Source organism: Labeo rohita, chromosome 14, assembly GCF_022985175.1.
Source record: "Labeo rohita strain BAU-BD-2019 chromosome 14, IGBB_LRoh.1.0, whole genome shotgun sequence".
Classification (NCBI taxonomy): Eukaryota; Metazoa; Chordata; class Actinopteri; order Cypriniformes; family Cyprinidae; genus Labeo; species Labeo rohita.
This window is the reverse complement of record NC_066882.1, coordinates 10544775-10572767: the sequence shown is the minus strand read 5'-3', so window position 1 is coordinate 10572767 and position 27993 is coordinate 10544775. Positions and strand designations below refer to the sequence as shown.

At 36.5% G+C, this 27993-nt stretch overlaps 1 protein-coding gene across 6 annotated transcripts in view; it reads right to left on the bottom strand.

The window, feature by feature from the left end:
• The window catches only part of ebf1a (EBF transcription factor 1a), a 158437-nt gene that overhangs the window by 21063 nt on the left and 109381 nt on the right, over positions 1-27993 (bottom strand). For all 6 annotated transcript variants that reach the window (XM_051127866.1, XM_051127869.1, XM_051127871.1 and 3 more), the window contains exons 9-11: positions 23145-23275; positions 20570-20696; positions 7728-7816 (exon numbers count right to left, since the gene is read on the bottom strand). In XM_051127866.1, coding sequence (XP_050983823.1) covers positions 7728-7816; positions 20570-20696; positions 23145-23275 — 347 coding nt within the window. The remainder of the gene's footprint in view (positions 1-7727; positions 7817-20569; positions 20697-23144; positions 23276-27993) is intronic.

Below are 27993 nucleotides of genomic sequence, written 5' to 3'. Positions count from 1 at the left end.
GCTTCATTGCATAATTCATATTCTCTCCGGGCCTCAAAGGTTACTCTCTGAAAGTCAATAATAACCTGTCTGTCCACATCTGCACAGTACGACAGCGGAGCTCAACCACCAAAATTCCGCAAAGACTCAATGGCTTATATAACGAATACTATTTTTAAACTAAAGTTGTCTCGATCAGTGATTTCTAACTTTACTTGCTTTGAGTTTGGCAATGCGGGTCTAGATAAACTTGTTTAACTAGATCCATATTCAGATATTTTATAGTGGTCTTATGGATTTCCCAGCAACGTATAAAGAGCACGCAGCAATGTTACTCAGAAGCAAGAGATTTTTCCAGGAAGCACAGATTGAATTCTGGACCCTGTGGAGGCAGCCAAGGGGGATCAGGTGGATGTGAAGTGACAGGGAAAATGTGGGAAACAACGCTAACAGAAGCGATGGAGAGAGACCAAACAAGGCCGCAGCCTAGATGTGCTGAATATGGGCCAGATGCATTGTGGGATGCAGTTTCCACCACTAAGTTAGTAGTTTCTCACTCAAATTATTCCCTATACAATATATACACACTTAAGTCAAAAGTTTACATACACCTTGTAGAATCTGCAAAATGTTAATTATTTTACCAAAATAAAGAGGGATCACACAAAATGCATGTTATTTTTTATTTAGTACTGACCTGAACAATATATTTTACATAAAAGACTATTACATATAGTCTATTATATGATAACTATTACAAGAGAAAATAATAGTTGAATTTATAAAAATGAACCTGTTCAAAAGATTCACCACAGATTCTTTTTTTTCTTTTCTTTTCTTTTTTTTAGCATTTTTGTGTATTTGAACCCTTTCCAACAATGACTGTATGATTTTGAGATTCATATTTTCACACTGAGGACAACTGAGGGACTCGTATGCATCTATTACAGAAAGTTTAAACGCTCACTGATGCTCCATAAAGAAAAACAATGCATTAAAAGCCGGGGGATGAAAACTTTTGGAATTTGAAGATCAGTGTAAATTTAACTTATTTTTGTCTTCTTGTGAACATGTAAGTATCATTTGTAGCATCTGAAGGGCAGTGCTAAATGGAAAAAATATGATATTTAGGCAAAATAAGAAAAATGTACACATCCTCATTCCGTTCAAAAGTTTACACCCCTGACTCTTAATGCATTAACACAGTATTAAGAATCAACAACAGGGTAATTTTTATAAATTCAACTACTATGTTCTCTTGTGGACTGTATGTAAACATCTCATTCAGGTCAGTATTAAATAAAAAATAACATGCATTTTGAATGCAAGGTGTATGTATACTTTTGACTTCAACTGTATATGCAATGCAACACTCGATTTTAAGCAATACTCAAGCAGTCTGATGGCTCTTGCAAAATTCCTGTTATTATAATACATTTCAGATGTGACGATTCATTTTTTTCAAAATATCACCAAAAAAGAAAAAAAACATCTTGTTGAACTATTGCTGCGTAATAAATTTGCTGGGCTGGATAACATAGTAGCCCGCTTGTTCAAGGACTGAGAGAAACAAGTTAACCTGCCGTGTTCCACACTTGGCCCTCACCTGTGATTGAGTCCAGCAGTTTAGAGAAGTGCCGTCAACAAACTGTTATTGCCTCAATAAAGGGCAAAATCAATAGTGCTGAAATGAGTGGCTGGGCGCAGTAGCCGACGCTGTTAATATCTCGCTGAGAGTGTTCGAACGAGAGGAGGAGGGACAGAAATAGGGAGGGGAAGACATAGAGAGAAAGAGGGAGAGAGAGAGATGCGTACAACCTGAAGTACTTGAGGAAATCAGGGTAAAATCCATCTGCTAACACCAGCCTTGTCTCGACAACTGGCCGGACATATATAGGTACACCAAGAAATTATTTCTCATTTACCCTTCCCATGTTCACTACCTCTACACCCTCTTACCTCATGCAGCCTTGGCTGCCTCTTCCCCCTTGTGGTGACTCAATTATTGTTGGGCGAGCAGTAATAAAGTGAGGGCTGTGGTGCCTTCGATCGGCTGACCTGTGAGAAGGCAGCACCGGACAGCTGACTTCACCATGATGGATCACCCTGCTCACTCTCTCTCTTTCTCTCTCTCTCTCTTCCCACCTCTGTTCCTTTTGTTCTGTCTCTCTCTCTCTTTCTCTCTCTCTGCCAACCTGTCAAGGTCCAGGACTAAAGGTGTACATGTTAGTGTGTTGTTGAACGTATCGGGCTATTGCTTTCCATGTGATTGCATTTTCTAAAGATGAACATTAACTAATTTGGCATTCAATGAATACCTGTGTGTTGGTTCTATTCTTGACACATGCATGCTGGTTACATTTGGGCTGCAGTTGAGGTAAAAAGTCACTTTCTATTCATCAGTCATCATTTTTTCCCGAGAGAAAATGTAAATCTGTCAAGAAAAGACCTACCATGAGCTTGGGGGTTGTTAAGTGATTGCATATGCTTCTGGTGAAGCCAAAAGTCAGTGTGATTTCAACTACACTACCCATAACCCTCCAAGAGATCAAGACTAGAGGTCCAAAAATCAAAAACAGAAATAAAGACCACACTGAAAGAACTCAATGGGGATGTCCAACTCTGATGAAGCACTGTGAATAACGTATTTTGTAAAAAAACTACAAATATATTGTATATTATAATCATTGGCTAAAAGTTAATTTGTCCACAAAACCAGTCATAAGGGTTTTTTTTTTAAATTGAGATTTATACATTAACTGAAAGCTGAATAAATACGCTTTCCATTGATGTATGGTTTGTTAGGACAATATTTGGCTGAGATACAACTATTTGAAAATCTGGAACCCGAGGGTGCAATACAATCAAAATATTAAGAAAATCGCCTTTAAAGTTGTCCAAATTAAGTTCTCAGCAACGCATATTACTAATCAAAAATTAATTTTTGATATATTTATGGTAGGACATTTACAAAATATCATCATGGAACATGATCTTTACTTAATATCCAAATGATTTTTGGCATAAAAGAAAAATCAATAATTTTCATAATACAATGTATTTTTGGTTACTGCTACAAATATACCCGTGCTACTTAAGACTGGTTTTGTGGTCCAGGGTCACATTTTATATTGTGGTTTATTTTATTACATCATTTCAGTGCTTCATGGGATTATAGTTCATTCCCTCATGAAATACATAAAGTAAATCTTGCACTTCTTTCTCTAATTTTGAAATACTTGGCTTCAAAGTTTGTAATGTTGTCATTCACATAGGAGTTAGATGGTTTGTGTCACAAACGTGTGGTTTAAAGGATTAAAATTGTTATTTTAATTAGAAAATGACAGAGCATTTCACTAGATAAAACTCTTATTTCTTGACTGGGATTGTGTACACTGTAAAAAACAATTTGTTGAGTCAACTTAAAATAATTTGTTACCTGGCTGCCTTAAAATTTTAAGTTCAGTCAACAAAAGTTTAGTTAAGTTGTACTAAATGACAAATTTTGAGTTGATTCAACTTAAATAAATAAGTAATAAACCCAGCTTTTAAATTGAACAAACCAATTTTTGGTTTAGTCACTCAAATATCTAAGTTGTCACTAAGTTGAACAACTTAACATTTCAAGTTGACTAAACCTATTTGAGTTGACCGAACTTAAATTTTAAGGCTGCAGGGTAACAAATTATTTTAAGTTAACTCAACAAATAGTGTTTTTTTTTTTTTTTTTTTTTTACAGCGTAGAGCACTTTGAAGCAACATTGAAACTGCAATTTGGACCTTCTAACGATTCGTTCCCCTTGAAATCCACTACATGGAGAAAAATCCTGAAATGTTTTCCTCAAAAACCCTAATTTCTTTTCAACTAAAGAAAAATAACATAAACATCTTAGATGACATGGGGAAATTTTAATTCTGGAAGTGAACTACTCCTTTAAGGTTTGTTTTCAGACAAATATAACCATCTTGTGAGGTTTAAAGAGAAAAAAAATGCAAACGGGCAAAGAAAACCCCCCACAATTTTTCTTACATGATTGGATTTTTTTCTTGTTTTAAGTATCAACCTCAATTAATTGTTAGATTTCTCTGAAAACAAGACTTAATATGTCTTTTTTTTTTTCAAGTGGGGTTGCTGAAAAAGTCGGCACGTTCTTCAGTATCCTAATATAACCAAACAAGCATCTAACTGCTTCCTCAGGGACTTCCCCCATACCTGACCCCGAAGCTATCTCACCGAGTTGTTTTGCCTACCTGCTTTATTCAGCACCTCTAATAGAGTGAGGCTGCTCGCTTGTGGGCCATCCCACCCTATTCATTAAAAGGTAAGGAATCAGTTAAAAAATATGGGCGGCCGTTAAGCGGGCTCTCTGGGGAGCGTGGCCACGAGTGTATTCAGATCTACCTCCCTTATGCTGCAAACAGTGGGAAAGATTTGACAAGTGACCCTGGCCATGACCCACCTAATGCATTCAGCTTCATCATCAGCCCAGGAAAATGAGTCCAAATCAAGCCAAGGTTAAGAGCACAGAGAGCATATGTGAGCAACATGCTGCCCCAGTTTCAATGAAAATTACCAGACTGTTCCAATACGACAGACAGAGAAAGATAATCACCATGGGACGCATTTAACTTTTCCTTGCAAACTGCACATTTTCTGACTGACAAGCAAATGGCAAAAACAGGGTCCCTGAATTTTTCAACTAATGCACATGATGTTGATTTTTAACAATAATTTAATAGACATTACACTACAAAAGCAATTTCTAAGTAGTTGAGCAATAAAAAATTAATAAAACGATATTCCAGGATTACAATTTTATGAATTTGGAAATGGAAATCACAATTGTAATGATCTTGATATTTGCAGATGACCGTGGGAACCTTCAGTATGCCGTTTCAAATGTCTAGCAATTTATATTTTCATGTAATCTGTCATTATAAGGGGATATTTATATCTTCATCATCAGTGACATCAATGAGGCAGTAATGTAATAGTCCCCATCAGCATTAGGAGGGACGACTAGCAACACATGTCTGCTGGGCCCTTTAGTGGGTCAGCGCAGTGCTCCAGTATGTGATGGAGGTTGTGTTTGTGTGTGTGTGTGTGGTAGCACAAGGTTTAGACTGTGGGACTGCAGAGGAAGGTATTCAGACAATGTCCATGTGGTTCATTAGGGACTGAGATCAAACACTGTTGCCCTCTTTAGCCCCACTGACAGGAGACAGAAGATCTGTCCTCTCCCCACCAGCTGGGGAATGGACACTAACACGAGGGATGAGTGAGGGAGTGAGGGATAAGAATGAATGAAGAAATAGAGAGATAGGGGACTGCTAAATGGGAAAGTCTGATGTGAAATCTCCTGATGCTGAGTAAAATCTACATCAAGATAAAAATTAAATAGAAAATGTAACAAAATTGTTCAAGACATGTTTATTTATTAAGCTACAGATGATATTAAGCAAATAAAATCACTACCCACTACCAGTCAAAAGTTTGGACACAAATTTGACTTTTTCATGATCTAAAGTAGTTTGTAGCTAAATATTAATCACTTTAAATAACAGTATATTATTTTTTGTTTTGTTTTGATAAAACATAAAATAAATTTTATTTTTCAAATAAATTATTTTATTTTAATTTATTTTTTAAACTATTTTTTTTTTTTTAAAATACAAATTGTGCCATGGAATGATTCTCAGTTTGTTTTTGAGAATAACTGAAGTTAAGAATTTAAAATTTTTCAAAAGTTTGGACACACTTGACTTAATGCTAATCTAATCTAAAACTAAAAAAGTAGTTTGTAGTCAAATATTATTACTTCAAATAGCAAAATAATACAATGCATTATTTTTTTATTTTTTATTTTATTTTATTATTTTCAAATACAAAAAGGAATGAATGATTCTCAGTTTGGTTGTTGAGAAAAAGTGAAGTTAAGAATTTTTTCCACACTACCAGTCAAAAGTTTGGACACACTTGACTTAATGTTTTTCATGATTTAAAAACTTTAATTTTATTTAATTTTATTTAATTTTATTTAATTTTATTTAATTTAATTTTATTTATTATTTTATTTTCAAATACAAATTGTGCCTGGGAATGATTCTCAGTTTGTTTTTGAGAAAAACGGAATGTGGTGAACTGATGTGGACAAAATGTGGACAATAATAATAATAAAGAATGAGGAGTGTGCACACGTTTGATTGGTAGTATGTATTTTGAAACCTTGCCTGACTAGTTGAAAATAACATGAAACTGTGGTTTAACCCATGACCCATTTATATTCCTAGAGTGCCTGCAAAATGTTAACTCTGACATCACAAAGGCAGAGCTATGATATCACTTCCTGTCAAACACTCTACTAAATCACTAAACTGTGTGCCTCAATGAAAAGAAGAAGAAAAAAAAACAGACTGTGTGCCAGGGTTATTATAGTCATTAAAAAAATCAGCTAGTTGTCAAGACAATATTTTTAATTTAGTTTAAGTTGATGCACTAAAACAACTATTTAAAATATACTGTATACATATAAAAGGGTCGCAATTTATTTAAAAGTTCAATTCTCGCTATCAACAAACCATTAACTATGACTTTTCCCTCAGTAAACTCCTAATTTGCGGCTTATTACTAGTTAGTTAGGTAGTTGTTAAGTTTAGGTAGGATTAGGGATGTAAAATATGGTCATGCAGAATATGTGCTTTATAAGTACTAATAAACAGCTAATATGTTAATAATAGGCTTGCTAATAAACAACTAGTTAATAGTGAGAAATTGGTCCCTATACTAAAACTATATAAAACTATAATAGTATCTCAGTGGTACTAAAATAACAGTGCTGTGTGGTGCAGGTCACATGAGATTAGGGACTTGGCCACCAACTCTACATGTGCCTGATTCCTCTAGATTGGCTTTGGTTTGACGCCACATTCGTTGACCCCCTGGTCTAATTTGATGTGTTTAAGGTGTAATAGATTGGGAGGTGGCTCATGGGTTGTGAATACTGATGGCCCGGCTTTGATACAGAGGGCTGCTAACAGCACAAGGTCAGTCCTGAGCGTGAGCAGGCCCAGCCAGCCATAATTACTCCCTTTTTTTTACACTATTAAGTGGTGCTGCTGGAGCGGGGCTCTGGGGTATAGGACACGCACAACAAGATAAAGTAATGTTTATTTATCCCTCCCAAAGGATCCATTTACTTGGCCTGCCTCTCCTTAAGAAGCGTGCATGGAGAGAGAAATAAACACCCAACTGAGTCCACAACTGGGCTCCTTTCACGAAAATACCAAACACAACTGCGTGGGATTGAATATACAGTATATAATGATGGAGACAGCAATGAATGGTTCAAATAACAAGACCATGTTTCAGCTAAGGCCACCGTGGTAAATGGAAATCGGGACCAGAGTGTTTATGTTAGTAACTGCTCTTTGAAAATAAAAGTGAAGTAGGGAAATTAACTGAAAATTAACTGAAACCCATTTTTTCTTCCGTAATGTGACGTATTTATGAGCGAAACACAATATGCAATGAGAAAATTTCTGGACGGGACTTCTTTTGAATTCTTTTACATACTAGATTTAAGCCAAACTGTGTCTAAATAGTTATTTTGTTAATGTCCAGTAATCTAATGAACTGCTCACAATAGGACCATAAAAGTGTATAAAGAAAGTAAATAGGGTCAATATTGACTTTATGTTGACTTTACAGAAAATAAAGCACAATAGTTGCGTCATGCTAGAAAACTGACCTTTGGTAAGCGTTCAGGGTCGCCCGGGTGTCTAGGGATCACCTTCTGTAGCCGCTGGAAACCGTAGTCAATAGTGGGTTCATTCAGTGCTGCAGGAAAGAGAAAATTCAACCGTGTTACCGCAGGGAAATTCAACACCCATCTGCAATTACCATTACAAAGAAACGTATATACAACATAAGTGTCATTTCCTTCAGACCTCAATACGTTTCCAAAAAACACAAAGGCAAAAAGCAATAAAATGATAACTAACGTATCAAATATTATGTTTCCTAACTAGCTGCCAAAATATCTGTATCAATTCCCACTATGCTTTAGCAGTTTGCAACCACAAGGCACCACTTTATGAATAAAACAACACTTGAGCAGTTTGTGTGAATGGATCCTGTCTATTTTTGCAGCCGGTGCAAAGGCACAACCTTCATGGAAAGCTTCAAAAACTGGTCGTGAGCAATAAGACTTGTGACAGATTCAACTGCATTGCAAAAGCTACAGTTTAACAGCAATCTAACTGTTTTTGCTTGTGTGTCAGGTAAAAATATTCCAAGTTCAGACCAAGTTCAGCTCAATAGACAGTATTCATGGCATAATGTTGATTACCAGAAAAAGTTATTTCCACTTGTCCTTCCTTTTCCTTAAAAAAAAGCAAAAATGTGGGAAGCAGTAAGGTACTTGCACTGAAAGTAAATGCCTTAAAAGTTAATATACTTAGTGGTTCATGATGTAAGATGTAAGTAAAATGTAAATAAAGTTAATATGATTTTAGTGTAGAATTTTTTTTTTATTTTAATTTGTCTGTCTGTCATGTTTCAAATACTGCAAACGTCAAAAGTTTACATACACCTTTGCAGAATCTGCAAAATGTTAATTATTTCCCCAAAATAAGAGAGATCTTACCAAATTCATGTTATTTTTTATATAGTACTGAGCTGACAAAAGAATATAATAGTTGAATTTATAAAAATGACCCTGTTCAAAAGTTTACATACGCTTGACTCTTAATACTATGTTGTTACCTGAATGATTCACAACTGTGTTTTTACTCACTGATGCTTCAGAAGGAAAAACTATGCAACAGTCGGGGGTGATAACTTTTGGAATTCAAAGATCAGAGCAAATTAGCTTATTTTGTCTTCTGGGAAACATGTAAGTGTCTTCTGAAGGGCAGTGCTAAATGGAAAAAAATATGACATTTAGGCAAAATAAGAAAAATTTACACTTTTTTTATTCTGTTCAAAAGTTTTCACCCCCCGCTCTTAATGCAATTACATATATCAGCAAAACGTTTTTTATACCAATTGCTCACAAAGATTTTATGATGATCAGAAGTAGCCAGATCATTTAATCTATTATGATTAGGATCAACACTAAAAGGCGCCTTTTTAAATTTGCTGTGTCCTTAAACTCCAACAACAAATAATTCTGATTTCATCTCCCTCTTTTGTTTAGTATACATAAGCAGCAGTAATCTGCGAAACAAATCTATAGACCTCCGTTATGAGCAAATAATTCAATTAAAGTTTTCATTTCTGTAGAGCGGCACCTCCCACTCCTCAGAGGCCCACAGACAGCTTCACGAATGCTCGCTGAGGACAGAGCAATAAGATAATATTGAAAGAGGAACCCGATCTGCATGATAGGGCTAAACATCCTGCACGGGTGGACCACATGGTGCTTGGTCCAATGTTTTTCTAACCTCCCTGGATTGAGCGGGACTTTCACACTGAGACAATGGGTCTTTCTTCAGCACTGGCCCACTGAGCTTGTTTGTGTGTTTATCTGTTGTGGTGCTAAACTCCAGCCCTCAGGGGCACATTCACACAGAGCCCTTCTGTGCTTCTCTGAGAGAGAGAGTAAAAGATATACAGAGAGATATATGTCAGTGAGATACTCGATATTTAATATGAGGTCCCAAAGTAGTATAGTAGTACAGTATAGTGGTCCCGAAAGTATTTAGACATTAAGCTATGCTTAAAGATGTATGAATTTCAGTGCATTAGATAACAAACATCAAACCAAGTAGCATCAAACAAATGTAAATCTTTTCTCACAACTGTTCTTTCTCATCACTTTTCAAGGTGATTTTTAGTGGATGTACTGACAGAGGTCCACACACATTTTAAAATTAGGGTGCTATGATTTCCACAATGCGGAAAACGAGAACAGAATTCTGAATTCCAGTCATAAAAATGGAATTTACTGTTGAATGTAATGGAATTTGCCAAATTTTGGATGAATAAATCAAAAGTAAGTCAGTATCCTTACACCAAAACACGATAAAGACTAGTGTTTGTGAATATTAAGCCAGAAAAATACTATTTAAATATAAATCCTGTATGTTCTGCTCATTCGTTTATTACCTACATACCGAAGCGTGCATGACGCTCGTAGTGTTTTAAACCTGATGAGCATTTTACAGTTTCTTTTGAGAAAAACGGTTGTCATATCAAATATAAATAGAAACTTAAAGGTCTTCACAGCAACCTGTCAAAATAAAAGTTTGGTTTAACTTGAAGAAACTGTGACAGAAATATATTACTTAATGTAATACTACAGCTACTACTAATAAAATGATTAAAATATTATTTCTTTTGGAATATTTACCAGAATTAATTCACTAGAAAAATATTATTTCTTTTGGAATATTTACCAGAATTTATTCACTAGAAAACACAGCACAGCATTTCTGAAAACAAACAAACAAATACTGTAAATAATTAAATACATACATTTTTTTTATAAAGTATCAATTAATTAAAGATTCTTTTGGTTATTAAAATTGACCAAAACTATTAAAATGGAATCCAGAAAATTAATGGAAAACACTGAATTTGGTAAAAACTAAAACTGAATTTGAGAAAAAAGCAAAACAAATATTTATAGGGTCTTAAAAGTGTAATTTTTGTTAAACCTTTAATAAATTGCTGATAAATTGTAAGTTTCATTATTTCAATTAATTAGACATGCTTTTTGATTCATATTTCTTAATTTAACCATTAAAAACACCAAAAAATTTAAATGAAAAAAAAAAAAATTGAATTTGAAAAAGTTTTGAAAAAAAATGGAAGTTGGTAAAAAAATAAAACTGATTTTATAGGGCCCTATAAAATAAATGGCTTGGTTTAAAATTCATTAATTTTAAATGGTCTAAATGATTTTTGGAGCCACTCTATACTGTTTTTAACCCTGTGGGTTTTTGTGCTGGATAGTGTATCTGGTGCACAAAATATTTTTTTTAAAAAGTCTGCTAAATGTTTAAAGACTATGAAAAGTGTAAAGTATGTCGAAATGTCTCTTATTTTCTCTCCCTTGATAATTGCTTGATTCAAATAAGCAATCGGATCCATGTTGTCAATCCTCTGACTTTAGCAAACTTAAACAACTATCATCACTATGGCCCGGTTTCACAGGCAGGGCTTAGGTTAAGCCAGAATTAGGCCATAGTTCAATTAGGTCATTTAAGTCGTTTTTTAGACATATGCCTTTGATATAAACATTACTGGTGTGCATCTTGAGACAAAACAATGAATCTGACATATTTTAAGATCAGTCAGTGTAAGTTTCTTTCAGTTTAAACAGCCCTGCATTTTATTCTGGGACTAGGCTTAAGCCTTGTCTATGAAACCGGAGGAAAATGAGCAAAGACAAAGAAGCCTAAGTTGAATATAATGTATTCCACATTAGAAGGTGAAGTCGGTGGAGTGGCCAAGATCTGACTAATACTTAAACTGTAATAAAATGATTTGGGTATGTGACATAAGATACCCAAGAGTCCCTCTAACAGTTGTTCACTCTTCACACGCACTTTCCCTCTCTCTTATTCTCTCTCGATAGACTGACCGCCTTTCTTTTGCCTGAAGCATCAAATCTCAAACAGAACAGAGGAGGAACAGCAAAAAATAGCAATTGAGGACTGGAGTCCTCTGGCCCTCAGTTAATTGTTCAGCTGAAGACGGGGGTAAAAGAAAAAAGAAAAAACAGAAGTGTAACAGCCTCTCTCTCTTCCGGCCTCCCTTCTGTTTGCCCTGTAGGCCGCAGCCTGGACGTTTCCTGAGGGAGTTCACCCAGCTCCCATCAGCTTCACAGCTGAGAGGACAGACTGTGGGCAGCCTCTGAGTGCAGTGGAGTGGATTCAGATGGCCAAGGGCCCAGACAGAACCAGGCCCCTGGAGCCCAGAACACAAGCTGTGCCCAGCCTGGCCCTCCTCCTCCACTGGGGAACAGTGGCAGCTCTGACTGTACATCAATGCCTCTCGATACAACATCCAGTGGCAGGTGGGATCTACAGTACAGCTTTATGAGAACAAGCAAATGCTGCTCCAGTGCCTGAAATATGCATCGGAGAGAAAGAAGTTATTTGTAAAAAGCCAGACTGCATCCCAACCAACTCTGTAAAATGTCATGTTTACTTTTACAATATGCCGTAACTTCATTAAAAAGCGGTTGACATTGGCTAATAACAGCAGCGGGACACATCAGGGCTCAATGACTCGCTGATTGAGAGGTGACATTAACCTCGACTCTCTCGGCCGCTGTGACCGCCTGGATGCACAGTCGCTCACGCCACGCTGTGATTGACTGGCTGTTTACTTAAAGAGCAAGACGAGAAAAAAAACAGTTAAAACAATCCCGGAGCATGATGGAGAACAGACCGCAGCTATCGGCGAAGGAAAGAACAACAAAAACAGTCGAATGTGACAGAATGATTCAAAGCCGCCCCGCGGCTGACAATACATCATATCTAAATAGGCTTCCTGTAATCAGGTCTGTTGGTGGTTTGGAGACAGGAATATGGAAGTGCGGGCCGGCGCAGAGCGCAGAAGCGGCCAGAGCGAAGCATGAATGGGGGTTGGGGGGGAAGCAGATTGCAGGATATCGTAATGGCAAAGGAATAGATGGAGGCTGAATGAAAGATTGTGTTGTGCAGTATTACAGCAGGTCTGCCATGGAGGTGGGAGAGAGTGAATGGAAGAGTATAAAAGCGTGGATTGAATGAACTGTGTAGAAAGAAAGCTGTAGCTGTAAGGTCTGGCCAGCCACAGGTTATGGGGTTTGAAGACAAAATGATGCAATATTCGCAACACATTTAACTACTGTAACGTGATGCATTTCTAGGTGAAACACAATAGTAACCATCCAAAGGTCTGGGAAGGAATTGGGAAAGAATTTTCTCAAAAAAAAAAGATAAATAAATAAAATAAAATAAAATTCAGTAAGTAATGTTGTGAATAAAATAAAATAAAATAAAATTCAGCCAGAAATAATGCATGACATGGCTTGATTGTATCCCACAGGTTTTTGAATTTTACATTCACTTTCAATCAATTTAATGCATTCTTGCTAAATAAAAGCATTAATTTATTTCCAAACAAATCAGTCTTACTGACCCCAAACTTTTTAACGTTAGTGTAAAATCTATAAAAACATTAAATAATAATAATAATAATAATAATAAAATAAATAAATAAACTAATAACATAATATTCAGGCAGAAATAATGAATGGCTTGATTTTATCCCACAGGACTTAAAGAAAACTTGGAGAATAATTTTTTTAATTCACTTTCAATAGATTTAATGCATTCTTGCTAAATAAAAGCACTAATCCCCCCCCCAAAAAATCAGTCTTACTGACACCAAACTTAGTGTACAAACATTAGTGTAAAATCTATAAAAACATTAAAAAAAAAATAAAATAAATAAATATTCAGCCAGAAATAATGTATGACATGCCTTGATTGTATCCCACAGGATTTGAATGGATTTTTGAATTCACTTTCAATTAATTAATGCATTCTTGCTAAAAAAAAAAAATTCATTTATTATCAAAAAACATCAGTCTTACTGACCCCAAACTTTTTAACATTAGTGTAAAATCTATAAGACATAAAAAAAAAGGAATATTTAGCCAGAAATAATGCATGACATGGCTTGATTGTATCCAACAGGACATGAATGGATTTTAAAAAGTAATAACTGGTTAATAATATTTTTCACTTACTAAACCGTTACATCAGAAGGGTTGTTTCAGTGTAAGAAGCAGCTATTGCATGTAAATGAGAGATTATGAAAGCATTTTTTTATTCAAATAATAATAAGCATTGATGATTTTGTAAGCAATTCTGAGACATGGTCCAAGACCACAGCTTCAATCTCATTATACTTCCTTTGTCTTCAAGAAAACACATACAATAAAAGCTGCAAAGGAGCTGGTATTGAGGAAATCACCACTAAATTCATTTAGGAGTGAATAATGAAGTGTCTGCTGGAGCAGAACTTTTGTGAAGGCCTATACGGGGAACACTTAAAGTACGTCTCTTTCAAGAGGACCCATGTGCTAGCATAATGAGGTGCAGGCCGTGATGCAAAGCACCGCTGAGGAAGGTGTTGAGTTAATATGCTGATACAGAGATGGATGGGCCAGATCTCAGGCTAAACTGTACTCCGCCACACTTACAGACATCTGCACATGTTTACTCTCCTTCATTGCTATTGATTTTCACATACTGTACAATCCTCTCACCAGCCGACTCGATAATGCACCCTTGCTGGAAAAGAGTGTACTGAACAGTTAGCATTATATGCTACTAATTTTATATAGCCACTGAAAACAATGATGCAAACATTGCGTAGACATAAGTCCATGCCATTCTGGTATGTCACAGATCAAATTGACATTGACCGGTGACAGTATATATGTTACAGCAAAAACAAGCCCAAACCCTTGAGACACCACAGAGAAGAAAAAACACTTCCTGTGCTGGGTCACGCAGTGAACTTTGTCAGAAAGTTCGAACAAAATAGTGTATTTTCAGATATACGCTTACACCAAAACAAGGAAGCAAAATCCCATGAGCTCCTTCATTTCAACCTCCATGTCCTACTTGGTTTGTAACGTTGTTTTGCACAGCAGACCTGTATATTTATAGAGAAACACCTTTCAACTGTCCATGCACTTGTTTACTTTTACAGTTCCAGAAACTCGCAAGCTGCGGTTTCCATTTCTTTCTGAGCTCACGGAGCGGTTTCACGACAGAAATAACACCAGTCACCCGACATATATGATCAAGTTGGTTTCATGTCATCACGGATTGGTTGCAGCTCTCTGATTTCATACGCGAAGGAGAACGAAAAGGTTACGTGTGATGTCATGAGCTGAAATAAAATCTACAAAATCAATATTGAAAAGAGCAGAATATCTGCCGCACCTCGTTATGTTTAATGAATAGAATCGATACGGGCAAATATAGAGCCGTTACAGATCTAAACGGAGCTCCTAGAGGCGCGAATTGAACATTCTGCCTCGTGAACCACAAAAAAAAAAAAAAAAACGATCAGGCTGGTTTTTCCAAAAAAAAGGAAAGCTACAAATACATTAACAATCGACGCCGCTTCTTTTTCTCCAGAAGATGGGATCAAAACGAGTAAAACATATCAGCAATAAATAAATAAATGAACAACAACCACTGCTTGAAGGATTCCTTGCAATCACACAGATCAATGCTCATTGAAATTTCATGAAGGCACAGCCGGATCGCTTCATATTTCACAATAATAACTACAGGCCCGCGGGGGTGAAGATAGGAGAGGAGAGGAGGGGAACGAGCCACTACTAAAAGACAATACTATGAGTGCTGTCAAAAGCAGATGGAGCCAGTCAAAACAGTGCGTTTTAAAATACCTTACACCGCCGAAAAATCCCACACTTAATATCTCGCAAAGAAGCCCGAGGGCAGAATGTGGGCGGCAGTTTTTAGACTGGCGAGAACACGGTATTTGTGGCTTTCCTGTTTTGGAGACCAGATGCTAGTGCTGAGCTGCTGGTGGTAAATTGAATCAGCTGACCACACATAGACCTGCAGGGCTAGAACAGTATCCCTGACTGACGGAGCAGAAAGGCATGCTGGGTAATTGGTCTTTAGCAGAACCTTTTAACAGGCACTTGTGGGCTTTGTACAGAGCTGTTAATGTCAGGGTGGTAATGTTCTGTACATGTTAGGGAATGGCAGACTCCGTTTTACACTCTCTCTCTCTGTTTTCCCCAGAGCTCTCTTTCATTCAGGTGTGATCTCATATGCTGTGGATAGGAATCGATAGGCTCAGTGGCAGGGTGTTCGATGCCTGCCTGAATTATTGCTTCATTTCTCTCCCTATATAGATGAGGCCTGTTTTTCCTCAGCCCTCCCCACGCCGGGATCAATACCTTACAATCTCATTTTTATCCATTTTTCCATAAACCCAGTGATTGCGTTTATTTGGAAAATCCGACAAGCTAAATAAGGCATCACTTTAAGACACGGGGGAGGAAAAAAAAACATCTCAGAACCTGTGGCTGTAAAATGGATGACTTGTTTTTCTTGATCGTGAGCAGAAGCTTCTAAAAGACAGAGACATCTGTGTGAAATGGCCCACTGAAGGCGCCCCGCTGTTGGGCAAACCAATTGCTCTATATCTTTATGGCTATAATCTCCACCGTGCAGCGGTTTAGCAATTTAATTGGAACGGTTATCATTGATCACCTAGTGTGACCCCATTTGTCAATAGAATTAAAGAGACTCATTATCAAAATCGAACGATCACTCAACCCACTCAAGAAGAAAGCCTCCGTCAAATCTAGTGCTTGGAAAAAATACGTTGGTGAATATGAATGCGTAAAGGCATTTACAGTGGGGTGCAAAAGTCTGAGACCATGTGGAAATTATTACATACACTAACATTTAAAGGCTTGTGGTCAGTGAGGTTTAATTATTTATTTACTAAATAAAGTTTTTCAGCAAGGATGCATTAAATGGATCAAAAGTGACAGTAAAGACATTTGGAATGTAAAAAAAAATTTTTTAATTCAAATAAATGCTGTTCTTTTGAACTTTATATCCAAAGAAAACTAAAATAACACAAAAATATCTAATTTTTCAAAAAATAATATAACACAATTTTACTGTTTTTACTATATTGTTTTAAATTTCCTACAGTAAATATATCAAAACCTAATTTTTGATTAGAAATATGCATTGCTAAGAACTTCATCTAAACAATTTTACAGGCGTTTTTTTCAGTATTTTGATTTTCTCACAATTTACCATTTTTTGCACCCTCAGATTCCAGATTTTTAAATAGGTGGGACATTTATCACAAATATGAAATATTCAAGAACTATTTCTCGACCAGGAATGGGCAAACTAACTATTAAAACACTATTAAACCCAAATTTATTTACTTTTCACTCAAATTGTTAAGCTAGGATCTAATTTTCAAAAACAGAATCATTTTTTCTCGTGGTCTCAGACTTTTGTACCCCAACGTACATGTATTTACATTAAAAGAGGGTGAATGCATGTATGATGTGAAGTCTGGCTTTTCCTCAACTAAAGTGACAAATGCCTCCCATAGACTTAATCATTGGGCAGGCGTAGAGAGCTCCCTCTAATGTGATCGAGCAGAGTCTTTTAATATCAGGCCTGATGGGTGCTGTTCAGCCCACTGGCCTGCATACTGAGCAGCAACGAATTGCCTGCTGAACATTTCGAGTGATTCATCAACACCTCCAATCTATCGGCCGCACGGGGCTTCACATACGCTCAGTGGCAGATAGCATTATAACTCTACCTCTTTCCCTCAAAAACAGACGGAAACCCCCTTTGACGAATGATGCAAACATGGCAATCTGGTGAGAAGTAATACACAACCAAACATGGAAATGCATTTGTTGCAGATGAATTGAAAGGGAGGGTGAGAGAGAGAAAGTAGGGAGGAATGATTCATCCCTCTTATCTGCCGAGTGCCATGCAGGATGGGTAATGTCCCAGGCGGTGAGTGTTTAATTGTTTCTGATGATAAATATAATTGCAGAGAGCTTCTGGATGTTTAATTGCAGAGTCTAGCCCAATAACTGTGGGTGAGAACACTTTGACTGGGTCTTCCTCATTAAAGCTTGGGTTTGTGATAGAGCCTTAACTTTGGCATTCCAACAATGCAAAACAGTGACTGGTGAGATGTGAAATGATTGCTACTCTACCACACACTACTGAAAAATGTGGTTAATTGCTAATATTGAAATGAAAATTCTATCATTTGCTCACTCTTGCATGGTTCCAAACCATATGGTTTGCTTTCTTCTATAGAGCAGAAATGGAGAAACTTCTAGTGGTCATTTTTCCATTGAGTTGAATTCAATGAATGGGAGTTGGAGCTGTCAAGCTCCATATATACCTTAAATATGCTATCTTCATATGAGAAACAGACCATTTTAAGTTGTCATTTACTGAAAAATTTAAGATAAAAATGAGTGATGTTTCATCTGCTCCAGTACTCGTCAAATAAATAAATTATAAACATCAATACTGTGTCCTCTACTTATTTGGTAACCTGTTTGGTTCGCTGTTTTTTTATGCATCACATACCTTCAGGGTCGCAAATTAACGAGGGCTTGTGGCAAAAATGACACCAAAATGAACAAAAATGCCCTATTAATTCAAGACAAAGGGGCAAAAAATGTCCCTGCACAAATAAACAACATATTACGACTGGAAAATGCATGAAAAGTGTCAATTTGCAGAATTACATTTAGATTCGCTCACACTGCATCAGATCGCTTTTATGCACTGTTTAGTGCAGCGTTGAGCCTTATAACCAATCAAATGCGTTTCTGTTGAACTTTGGACTGCATTGGCCAATTAGAGGTGGTTAGAGTAGTCAGCGCTGAAAACGTAGCTTCAATGATTATATATATACGAGAGTTTTTACATAACTTGTGCTATACTTGACTAATGTCATGCACTGACATGTATGTATGTGTAGCCAGGATTGTTTTCTATATCAATATTAATAATCGTTGTTACAATATAAAGAGCAATTATCTACAATAATGATTTTTTTTTGCTCTCACAAATTAAAAAAAAAGTCTAGTATTTATCTCTATATCTACTTATAACACAATATGACACAAACACGCTTTATAGTGCTTTTAATTCTTTCAGCTTAGTCCCTATTTTTTATATTTGCGTGGAAAAAAACACCCATTACATTTCTTAGAATTTTTTTCTCTTTTCTACAGAAGAAAGAAAGTCATACGTATTTGAAATGACATAATAGTGAGTAAATGATGACATAATTTTCATTTTGGGGTGAACTATCCCTTTAACTACAAACCGTTGGCCAGCCAGAGGCACAGTTCACACAAGCGTGTGCCAAGAATCCTAGAGAATCTGAGACTTCGGAAATGAGAGTCCTTTGAGGAATCCATTTACTGGGTGGCTGCTGGGTTCATAATCAGAGTGAAGTCAAAGCCAAAACACAGCTCTATCATTACAGACGGAACGGTGTCAAATATAATCAACGTCATAATTTACTCATAAAGGCAATAAAATCATGCATGTAGTATATATATACTTGCATGCATTGCCATGCATTCAAAGCATAAAAGCAAAATGCAATAATTTTTTCCTAAAAGGATTGTTGTTTTCTCTCCTCCATGGCTGTGAGGGATGTTCTCCAGGTACGGCTCTGCCTTTCCGCATGGCTGTGTGGTGTTTGAGCGAGGCAGCATCAGTGCACCATTGATTTAATTAGGTCTCCATCTCCTCTGCCTGACAGAAGTTGATTAGAGGTGCCAGATGCCCCATGTGTAATTCCACTGCCAGCTGCCACATAGCTTTGCCAATACTCTATGATTAGTACCCACTGGCAACTGGGCAAGGCACAGGTGCCAACTGGAGCTAGGAGAGAAAGACACACAGGCTGACGTCCCACCGCAGTAGCTGGGACAAGGGGAAGAGAGACGGCCCAAAATGCTTCAAACTGCGGAGAATTGCACGGTGGGGCCAACCTGAGGGTGGGCGTCAGATCTGCACCGGCCATTTTAATGTGCATTTGGTCTCTTGTCATTAACAGCACAGAGTTTCAAACTGAGTTTGAGTGCCGCGTGCATTAAAACGGCACATTTAATCAAAAGCATTCTTGATGGTTATTAAACTTGAAGCTTTAGCAAAAGGGGCACATCTAGAAGTGCAGCCATAAAACGGGGTGACCATCTGCCCTCTGTTTTGGAGGGTGTGTGGCTGTACGTGCGTTTGTGCGGTTGTGTGCGAACGTCTAAATCCCTCCCTCCATTCCTCCCCATGTGCTCGCTGAATAGGCCATGAAAAGAAGCCAAGTCCAGCGCCATAAACCCAACGAGCATACTCATTCACACCCACGAATGCACAGGCATATACATAGACACCTACTGAGCCAACAATACCCACAGCTGTGCACTGTTTAAACCTATTGATGAGACAGGCCTTTAACATTGCTCCCTTCAGCGTTTTAACGCTCTTCAGAAAAGCTGTGCTTGTACTTTGACTGCAAACTCTAAATTTAAACTAAAAAAGCTGCACGATCAGCGAACAAACTCTTTACCTCTTCCTCCACTGATTTCACGTTGTTTTACCGTTAGATTCCATCATATACTTCCATCATGTGCTTCCCTTATTTCTGGAAGTCTGAAGTTAATTACTTCTCGTTGGCTGAACTCCCAATATGTAGAGTGTACAGTAAACTCATTTTGAAGCCTGCAGATATCACAGGTGACCTCTTTTTCCTCTATAAGATAAGTCCTACATTTCCCTTATCTCTGCAGACTGCAGGATCTTCCTGGAGTTCAAGGCACAGGCGTTTGTATTAAGCTGTGTCCGCTCAGGAAATAGGTAAGATTCCTCTATGGCGTAGGTTTCTTGCTACAGGAAACAATGGGTGACTTACTCAACCCAGACCGACGTGAAATCAAGAACAGTTGAAAAGGAATAAGGCATGATGGTTGTACGCAGCTGGCTGAGTACAGCTAAGGGTGCTTAATGTTATTCTTACCTGTGTAGATAAATCTGCCTGGTGTACCTTTGCAGAACTGCTTTGACTTGTAGGACAGAGTGACCTCCACAACCCCGGGAATGTGTCTGGGAGGAGTCTGAACTCGGATGGCGTGAGGAGTAATGAGCTGAAAGAGAAAATAAGAAGTGTTTTTTTTGCCTCTTTTTGGTTGTTGTCAAAAAAACAAGATACTAAAATAAACACAAACCAATACAAAGAACAATGAACTGATTACAACTGCAATTTTTAACATCACTTTCATGATTCATTATTTGGTCATTTACTTCCTAAAGATCAGACATTTCTACTCAATTATTGTTATTTTTTTACACTCTATTTTGATTTTTTATTTATTTATAATACATTTTTCTTTTAAATATTCTAATTGGTCACTTCCACACATGCAACATAATTATGTCATGTGACAATGATATAAGCCTGCTTGATTGTTGTTCTAAATGTATAATATTATGTTTTTTTAATAATTAAAGTCCAGTAGGCAGCATGCAGTGTATACTGTGTATACATTACATAGTAAGCAAGTATATAATATCACAAAATAAAAAAATATCAGTAGGTGCGTTTCCATTACAGATTTACGCAAAACTTTTGCAATGTTTTATAAATGTTGATTTAAAAAAAACTGTTGCAAAATGATGGTGTTTCCATTAACCAATGTTATAACTGATAGCGCACATACATCTCGGAGACGTCTATTTGATGTCTGCATTTAAATCTCCAGGATGTATTTTTTAGACTGTTTGCTCATTTGCAATATGTCTATAGGATGTTTCCTATCAGATGTCAAATAGATGTCTATTAGATGTCTTTAAGATGTTTATGATTTAGAATGTATGTAAAACTGACATCTTACAGACATCTGTCAGATGTTTGTACACAGCAGATGCTTTCCAGATCAAATGATCTTTGACAGACATCTTGCAGATGTACGTGTGCTATCTGGGACACTTACATCGCAGAGACGTCTATTTGACGTCTGCATTTACATCTGCAAGACATTTTTTGGAGTGTTTGCTCATCTGAAACATGTCTATAGGACGTTTCCTATTAGATGTCAAATAGATGTCTATTAGATGTCTTTAAGATGTTTATGATTTAGAATGTATGTAAAACTGACATCTTACAGACATCTGTCAGATGTTTGTACACAGCAGATGCTTTCCAGATCAAATGATCTTTGACAGACATCTTGCAGATGTACGTGTGCTATCTGGGACACTTACATCGCAGAGACGTCTATTTGACGTCTGCATTTACATCTGCAAGACATTTTTTGGAGTGTTTGCTCATCTGAAACATGTCTATAGGACGTTTCCTATTAGATGTCAAATAGATGTCTATTAGATGTCTTTAAGATGTTTATGATTTAGAATGTATGTAAAACTGACATCTTACAGACGTCTGTCTGATGTTTGTACAGCAGATGCTTTCCAGATCAAGTGATCTTTAGCAGATATCTTGCAGACATACATGTGCTATCTGGGACCACATGCGAGCATAAAAACTGTTTTGCGAAATACGGAAGCTTTTGCTAAATTGACGCTTTTTCATTAGACACATTTTCAATTCGCAATTTAAATTTGCACAATTTGAAGGTAATGGAAATGCAGCTAACATCCTGAAGGGCAGTTATGAGAAGCCACTGATCAGTACTGGAGCCCAGTACTGTTAGCTCCATATGGTGACACAAATCTCGCCAGCCAATTAGCGTACAGCTTTTGTTTGTTAGAGGTGCAGAGAGTCCAAATCATTACATAATCAAAATTCTGTCCACCTTTTTTGCATCTGCATTCATTGTCTAACACTTGTACTACATAACCAGTTCACAAAGTTTAAAAAAATGTGCATTTAATAAATATGCAACCATACTAGCTGAGTTATTAAACACTATTGTTTTGTCTTCTGATTAGACTATGATTTGACTGCTTACAGTATTTGTGAAACTGTGCTCAATCCCTTTTGAAGAAAATCTGTGCAACTACAAAGCAGCTGCGAGTGCTCAGTTTCTCTGCAAACGCTCTGTCATATTCAAAGCCAGCAGCACTGGTGCTGCTTTACATGGCTTTAAACTGTCCCTTTCATTGCTCACTTAGCTGGGCTTTCATATGCCAGGCAGTGCTCCTCTCACCTCTCAGATAAATATGGCATTGTCAATGAGAAGCTTTTTATAGAATTACCTCTTTCATCTAGCTCTTCCCAACATGAGCAGCACAGAAAACCGAGTGTGTAAAAGACCAAAACAGATGGACAGACAGGAAAACAGACAGACTCGCTGACCAAAAATGAGAACAGAAGCATTATGCCCATTCAAACTGGCACGTTTCTTCTCAGATTCATAAGCCAAGTGGATTTTGAATGCATCTTCCATATCAGGCATATTTGCTAATTAAGCTGCTTAACTGTTGTGGTTTAAAAGGTGCATTAAATCCTTTTTCATTGTATTCAAAGTCAGTTTGACCCTAGTTGTGATTCATAAATCTCTGATGGTGTTTTTTTGGCAGGAGCATGGCATGGATTTATTTTTGGCAGAAGTTGGCATAGAAAGGTAACTGACCTCACTCCAGACCAGCATGGTGCCAAAGATGACCTGTAGGCCGTCAAAGAAGTTATCACCAATGATGATGACTGTGGCACCCCCTGTCGTCCAGCCTTCACTGGGACTGATGGCCTTAATGCAAGGAGTAGCTGTTTTAGAGAAAGAGGAAGAGGAAAAATGAGTAATCCAGTGGCTGTCGTGTACAATAAACAGCTAGTTAATCTCGGAAAGGCATATGCAATATGCGTTAATTATGACTATATGTATTTGTCTGTATACATCAAGACACCTGTAAAGAGATTATACATAAATAATGTCAAGAAGCGTCAGAATAAACATCTGGAAGCAGCCAGCAAATCATCACTGGTGTGCATTACCTGTGACATAATTTCATGCACAGACTAAATACTTAGGAAATAAATCTAAACCTGTGCAACTGATTTCTTCCTGATTACGGCAAATAGATTTATGAGCCACACTCTATTAGGAAGCTTTAGGCACAGCTTAATGACAAGTGACTGACTCATTAGAGTCGTCACATATGATTAGACTGTGGCCATTCCTCTGCGCCGTCCCCATATGCTTCCTGACAGCGGCGCGAGCATGAGAGATGACGCCCGCTCACCGATCATTTATCTCAATCTACCCTGTATAGTAGCATGATTCACTGCGGTGGTTGCCTGGAAATCACCTGCAACCTCACCATGATCATCTCTTGTTGTGTTTTGGGAACTTTAGATTGCTGTCATCACCACACGGAGGAATGCGACCCGAAATTGGAGAGTGGAGTGGAGTGAGGGCAATTTGTCCTCCCTACTCAGTGTTTTGTAATGACTCTGCTCGAGCTTCACTCTTATTCACTTCTCACTGGTGAGAGAATCCCCACTCCAAATCCACTCCATAGTTTAAATCTACACAAGTGTGAAGTCTCTCTTTACTCTCTTTATCATTGGTTACTGTGACTATATATATTTATATAATGAACATTTATCATTTATATTTTATGCCAATAAGTATATATCATATATCACTGCCGTTCAAAAGTTTGGGACCAGCAAGATTTTTAATGTCTTTAAAAGAAGTTTCTTATGCTAATCAAGGCTGCATTAATTTGATAAAAAAAAATACAGAAAAAAAAATGTCATTTTGTAAAATATTAATGCAATTTAAAATAACAGTTTTCTATTTTAATATACTTTAAAATATAATTTATTTTTGGGAAGCAAAGCTGAATTTTCAGCATCATTACTCCAGTCTTCAGACTCACATGATCCTTCAGAAATCATTTTAATATTCTGATTTATAATCAAGGTTGGGAACAGTTGCGCTGATTAATAATTTTTAGGACCTGTGGTTACTTTTTTCAGGATTCTTTGATAAATGAAAAGTAAAAAAGAACACTGTTTATAAATTTTATAAATAGAAATTTTGTGTTACAACATACAGTACTATTCAAAAGTTTGGGGTCAGTATTTTTTCTTTCTTTATTTTAAAGAAATTAATACTTTTATTCAGCAAGGATGTGTTAAATGGATAAAAGTGATAGTAAAGCCTTATATTGTTAGAAAATACCTCTATTTTGAATAAATGCTGTTCATTTTAACTTTTTAATTAATCAAAGAATCAAAGAAAAAAGTATCAGTTTCAAAATAAAAACATTAAGCAGCAGAACAGTTTCAACAGTGATAATAAATCAGTATATTAGAATCATTTCTAATTTCATGTGACAGTGAAGTCTGCAGTAATAGTAAAAAAAATTCAGTGCTTTATCACAGAAATAAATTAGATGTTAAATTATATTAAAATAGGAAACAAATAGTATAAATTGCAATATTATTCCACAATATTACAGTTTTTTTCTGTATTTTGATGAGCATAAGAGACTCCAATTCCTGTTAAATCGATTGCACCAAAAAAAAGTAAATAAATAAATAAATACACACACATATTTAAATGTGTAAAGTATCAATATTTCATTGTGCTTGCCCATTTTTCCCATTTACACATTTTTATTTCTTTGCTATGTCCACTTATATTTTTCAAAACACAAGCAATTTAATAACTTTAATTTATTATTTAAATTAAATTTAAGTTCAATTATATTACACTATTTAATGACATTGTTAAATGTAATCTTCAGCATGCCTTGTACATTAAAAGTTATAATGCCTAAATTCAGTTTTAACATTTAAAACTATTAAACTATTTTAGTTTTTAATGTTTTATATGTAAATTATTTAGTCAAAACAGTATTATATTTTAATATCAACAATTTATCAGTTATTATCCATAGCATGAAATTATCAACTTAGCAGCAACAATATTGCAAGTACAATCATACACAGTTTCCATATAGTTGTAAGGGTGATACATTAGTATGATTAGGCCACAGTATTTTATTTATTTGTTTAAATAAGCATCTGACAATGCTTCTAAAATAAAATTAGACAAATACTTAATTTTTATCAATGCAAAACCCAACTCCTCACTCTAAGCAGAACCATGCGGCTCATGCAACTTATGCATTCTGGTCCACAGACGCTCAGACTCGGTTGACCAAACTGAGAGCAGGCAAAACAGGGCGACAAGACATAGAACGAAAGCCCCCTGGTGCTCTGCTTATGAAAGGCATAATTCCCCTCCGCCTTTGTTTTAGTCATGGACATAATTAATGAAATCTGAGGGTCAGACTGGAAAAGATCAGTCAGTGATGAGTGTACAATAGCAGCACTCCTCCCTCCAACCCCTCCTTCCTTCCCCTCTGGGGGTGGAAGGAGAACACGAATGCTAATTCCGCTTGATTATACACACACCTTTATTAAATATTACACTGACCCCATGTGTGCGCGAGGAGGGAGGGGGCCAGGTGCGAGCGCTTGTTTTATGACACTCGTGCAAATGTCATGAGCGCCGGAGTTCGCCAGGCACAGAGAAATCCGGAGTCCTTACAGCAGTCGATCAAAAGGCCAGGCGCCCTGGGACACTCTGAGAAAACAGCAGCCAGCCATAAAAATTCAACACCTTAATGAGTTTAAATTTCATTTCAGTGTGTTGAACTTTGGCACCGGATTCTAAAGCTCGGTGTCTCACTGAAGGCGCTTTAACCGACTAATTACTGCTGTTCCAATTTGCTGCTGGATTTAAATAGAAGAAAAAGACATGAGGGAGAGAAAAAAGGAAAAGTAAGAGTCCTCTGAGGCAGAGAACGAGAGAGTCTGTCACACACAGCTCTGTTGTCCTCTGTGACTCTGGTAGGGGGACTGAACACACATCCTTTAACAAGCGTTACACACGGTTCTGACTGTAGGCAGGACCCCTGGGCGAGGGTGGGGGTCTACACTCGACACTCGTATGATAGTGCACCTAACTGAGGCAGATGTGCGGCGGAGGCAGATGGCCTGTGTGTACGAGGTGCTCGGTGCTGCTGATAGGACCTGAACTGAGATGTGAGGCGAGGCTGTAGGTCTCACTCGCACAGCTCAAACTGGTGTGTGTCAGCCACCGGCGATGCCCTGGGAAGAGCTAGCGTAGATAATAGTAGGGGAGATGGAGAGTTTCACCAGCAGGCGAAAAATAGTCTGGGGAATGGTGTTGGGGAAGCTACACTGTAGTTGAAGTGACTAGAAAATTTAAAGGACAATCATGCTATCCTTTTGAAAATGCACTTACAGTTACAAGCTGCTACTAAAAGGAAGCTAGCTTTATTACCATTCCAAAATTTGGGACCGGTAAGATTTTTGAAATGTATTTGAAAGTATCTTATGCTCACCAAGGCCGCATTTACTTGATCAAAGATATAATAATGAAATAAAAAAAAATAATAATAATAATTCAGTGGCCATTATTCCAGTTACATGATCTTTCAGAAATCATTCTAATATGCTGATTAGTTCAAGAAATATATATACACTACCAGTCAAAAGTTTCTGAACAGTAAGGTTTTGAATGTTTTTTTAAAGAAGTCTCTTCTGCTCACCAAACCTGCATTTATTTAATTAAAAGTACAGCAAAAACAGTACAATTCTGAAATATTTTTACTACTCAAATTAACTTTTTCTATTTGAATATATTTTAAAATGTAATTTATTCCTGTGAGTTCAAAGCTGAATTTTTAGCATCATTATTCCAGTCACATGATCCTTCAGAAATCATTCTAATATGCTGATTATCAAGCTCTAGAAATATATATACAATACCAGTCAAAAGTTTTTGAACAGTAAGATTTTTAAGTCTTTTCTGCTCACCAAGCCTGCATTTATTTGATCAAAAGTACAGCAATATTTTTTACTATTTAAAATATTTTTTTTTCTATTTTAACATATTTTAGAAAGTAATTTATTCCTGTGATTTGAAAAGCTGCATTTTTAGCATCATTATTCAAGTCAAATGATCCTTCAGAAATCATTCTAATATTCTGATTTGCATTATAAATGTATTTATCATGACTTTTGATCAATTTAAAGCATCCTTGCTAAATAAAAGTATTAATTTCTATAATTTCTTCCCACACCCCCAAATATTAAAAAACATTTAAAAAACTTTTGACTGGTACTATACATGTATATATACAGATATAGAAACAGGTAGATGTTTGATATAGATGTTTACTGAATTTTTTTAGATGTTTTTTTTTTTTTGGTTATTAAATGTCTATATTGTCAATTATGATTCATTTAATAAAACTATTAATTTCTTTAATCTTACTGACCCCAAACATTTGAATGGTAATGTACATAGAAGCTGTTTTTATTTATGTTTTGCAAAAAAAAAAAAAAATCTGTATTTATGTACAAAATGTACAAAAAACATCAGGATCTCAAATAGGGCAACAGCATTAGACAGCATTTGAACACATAAATTTGCACAA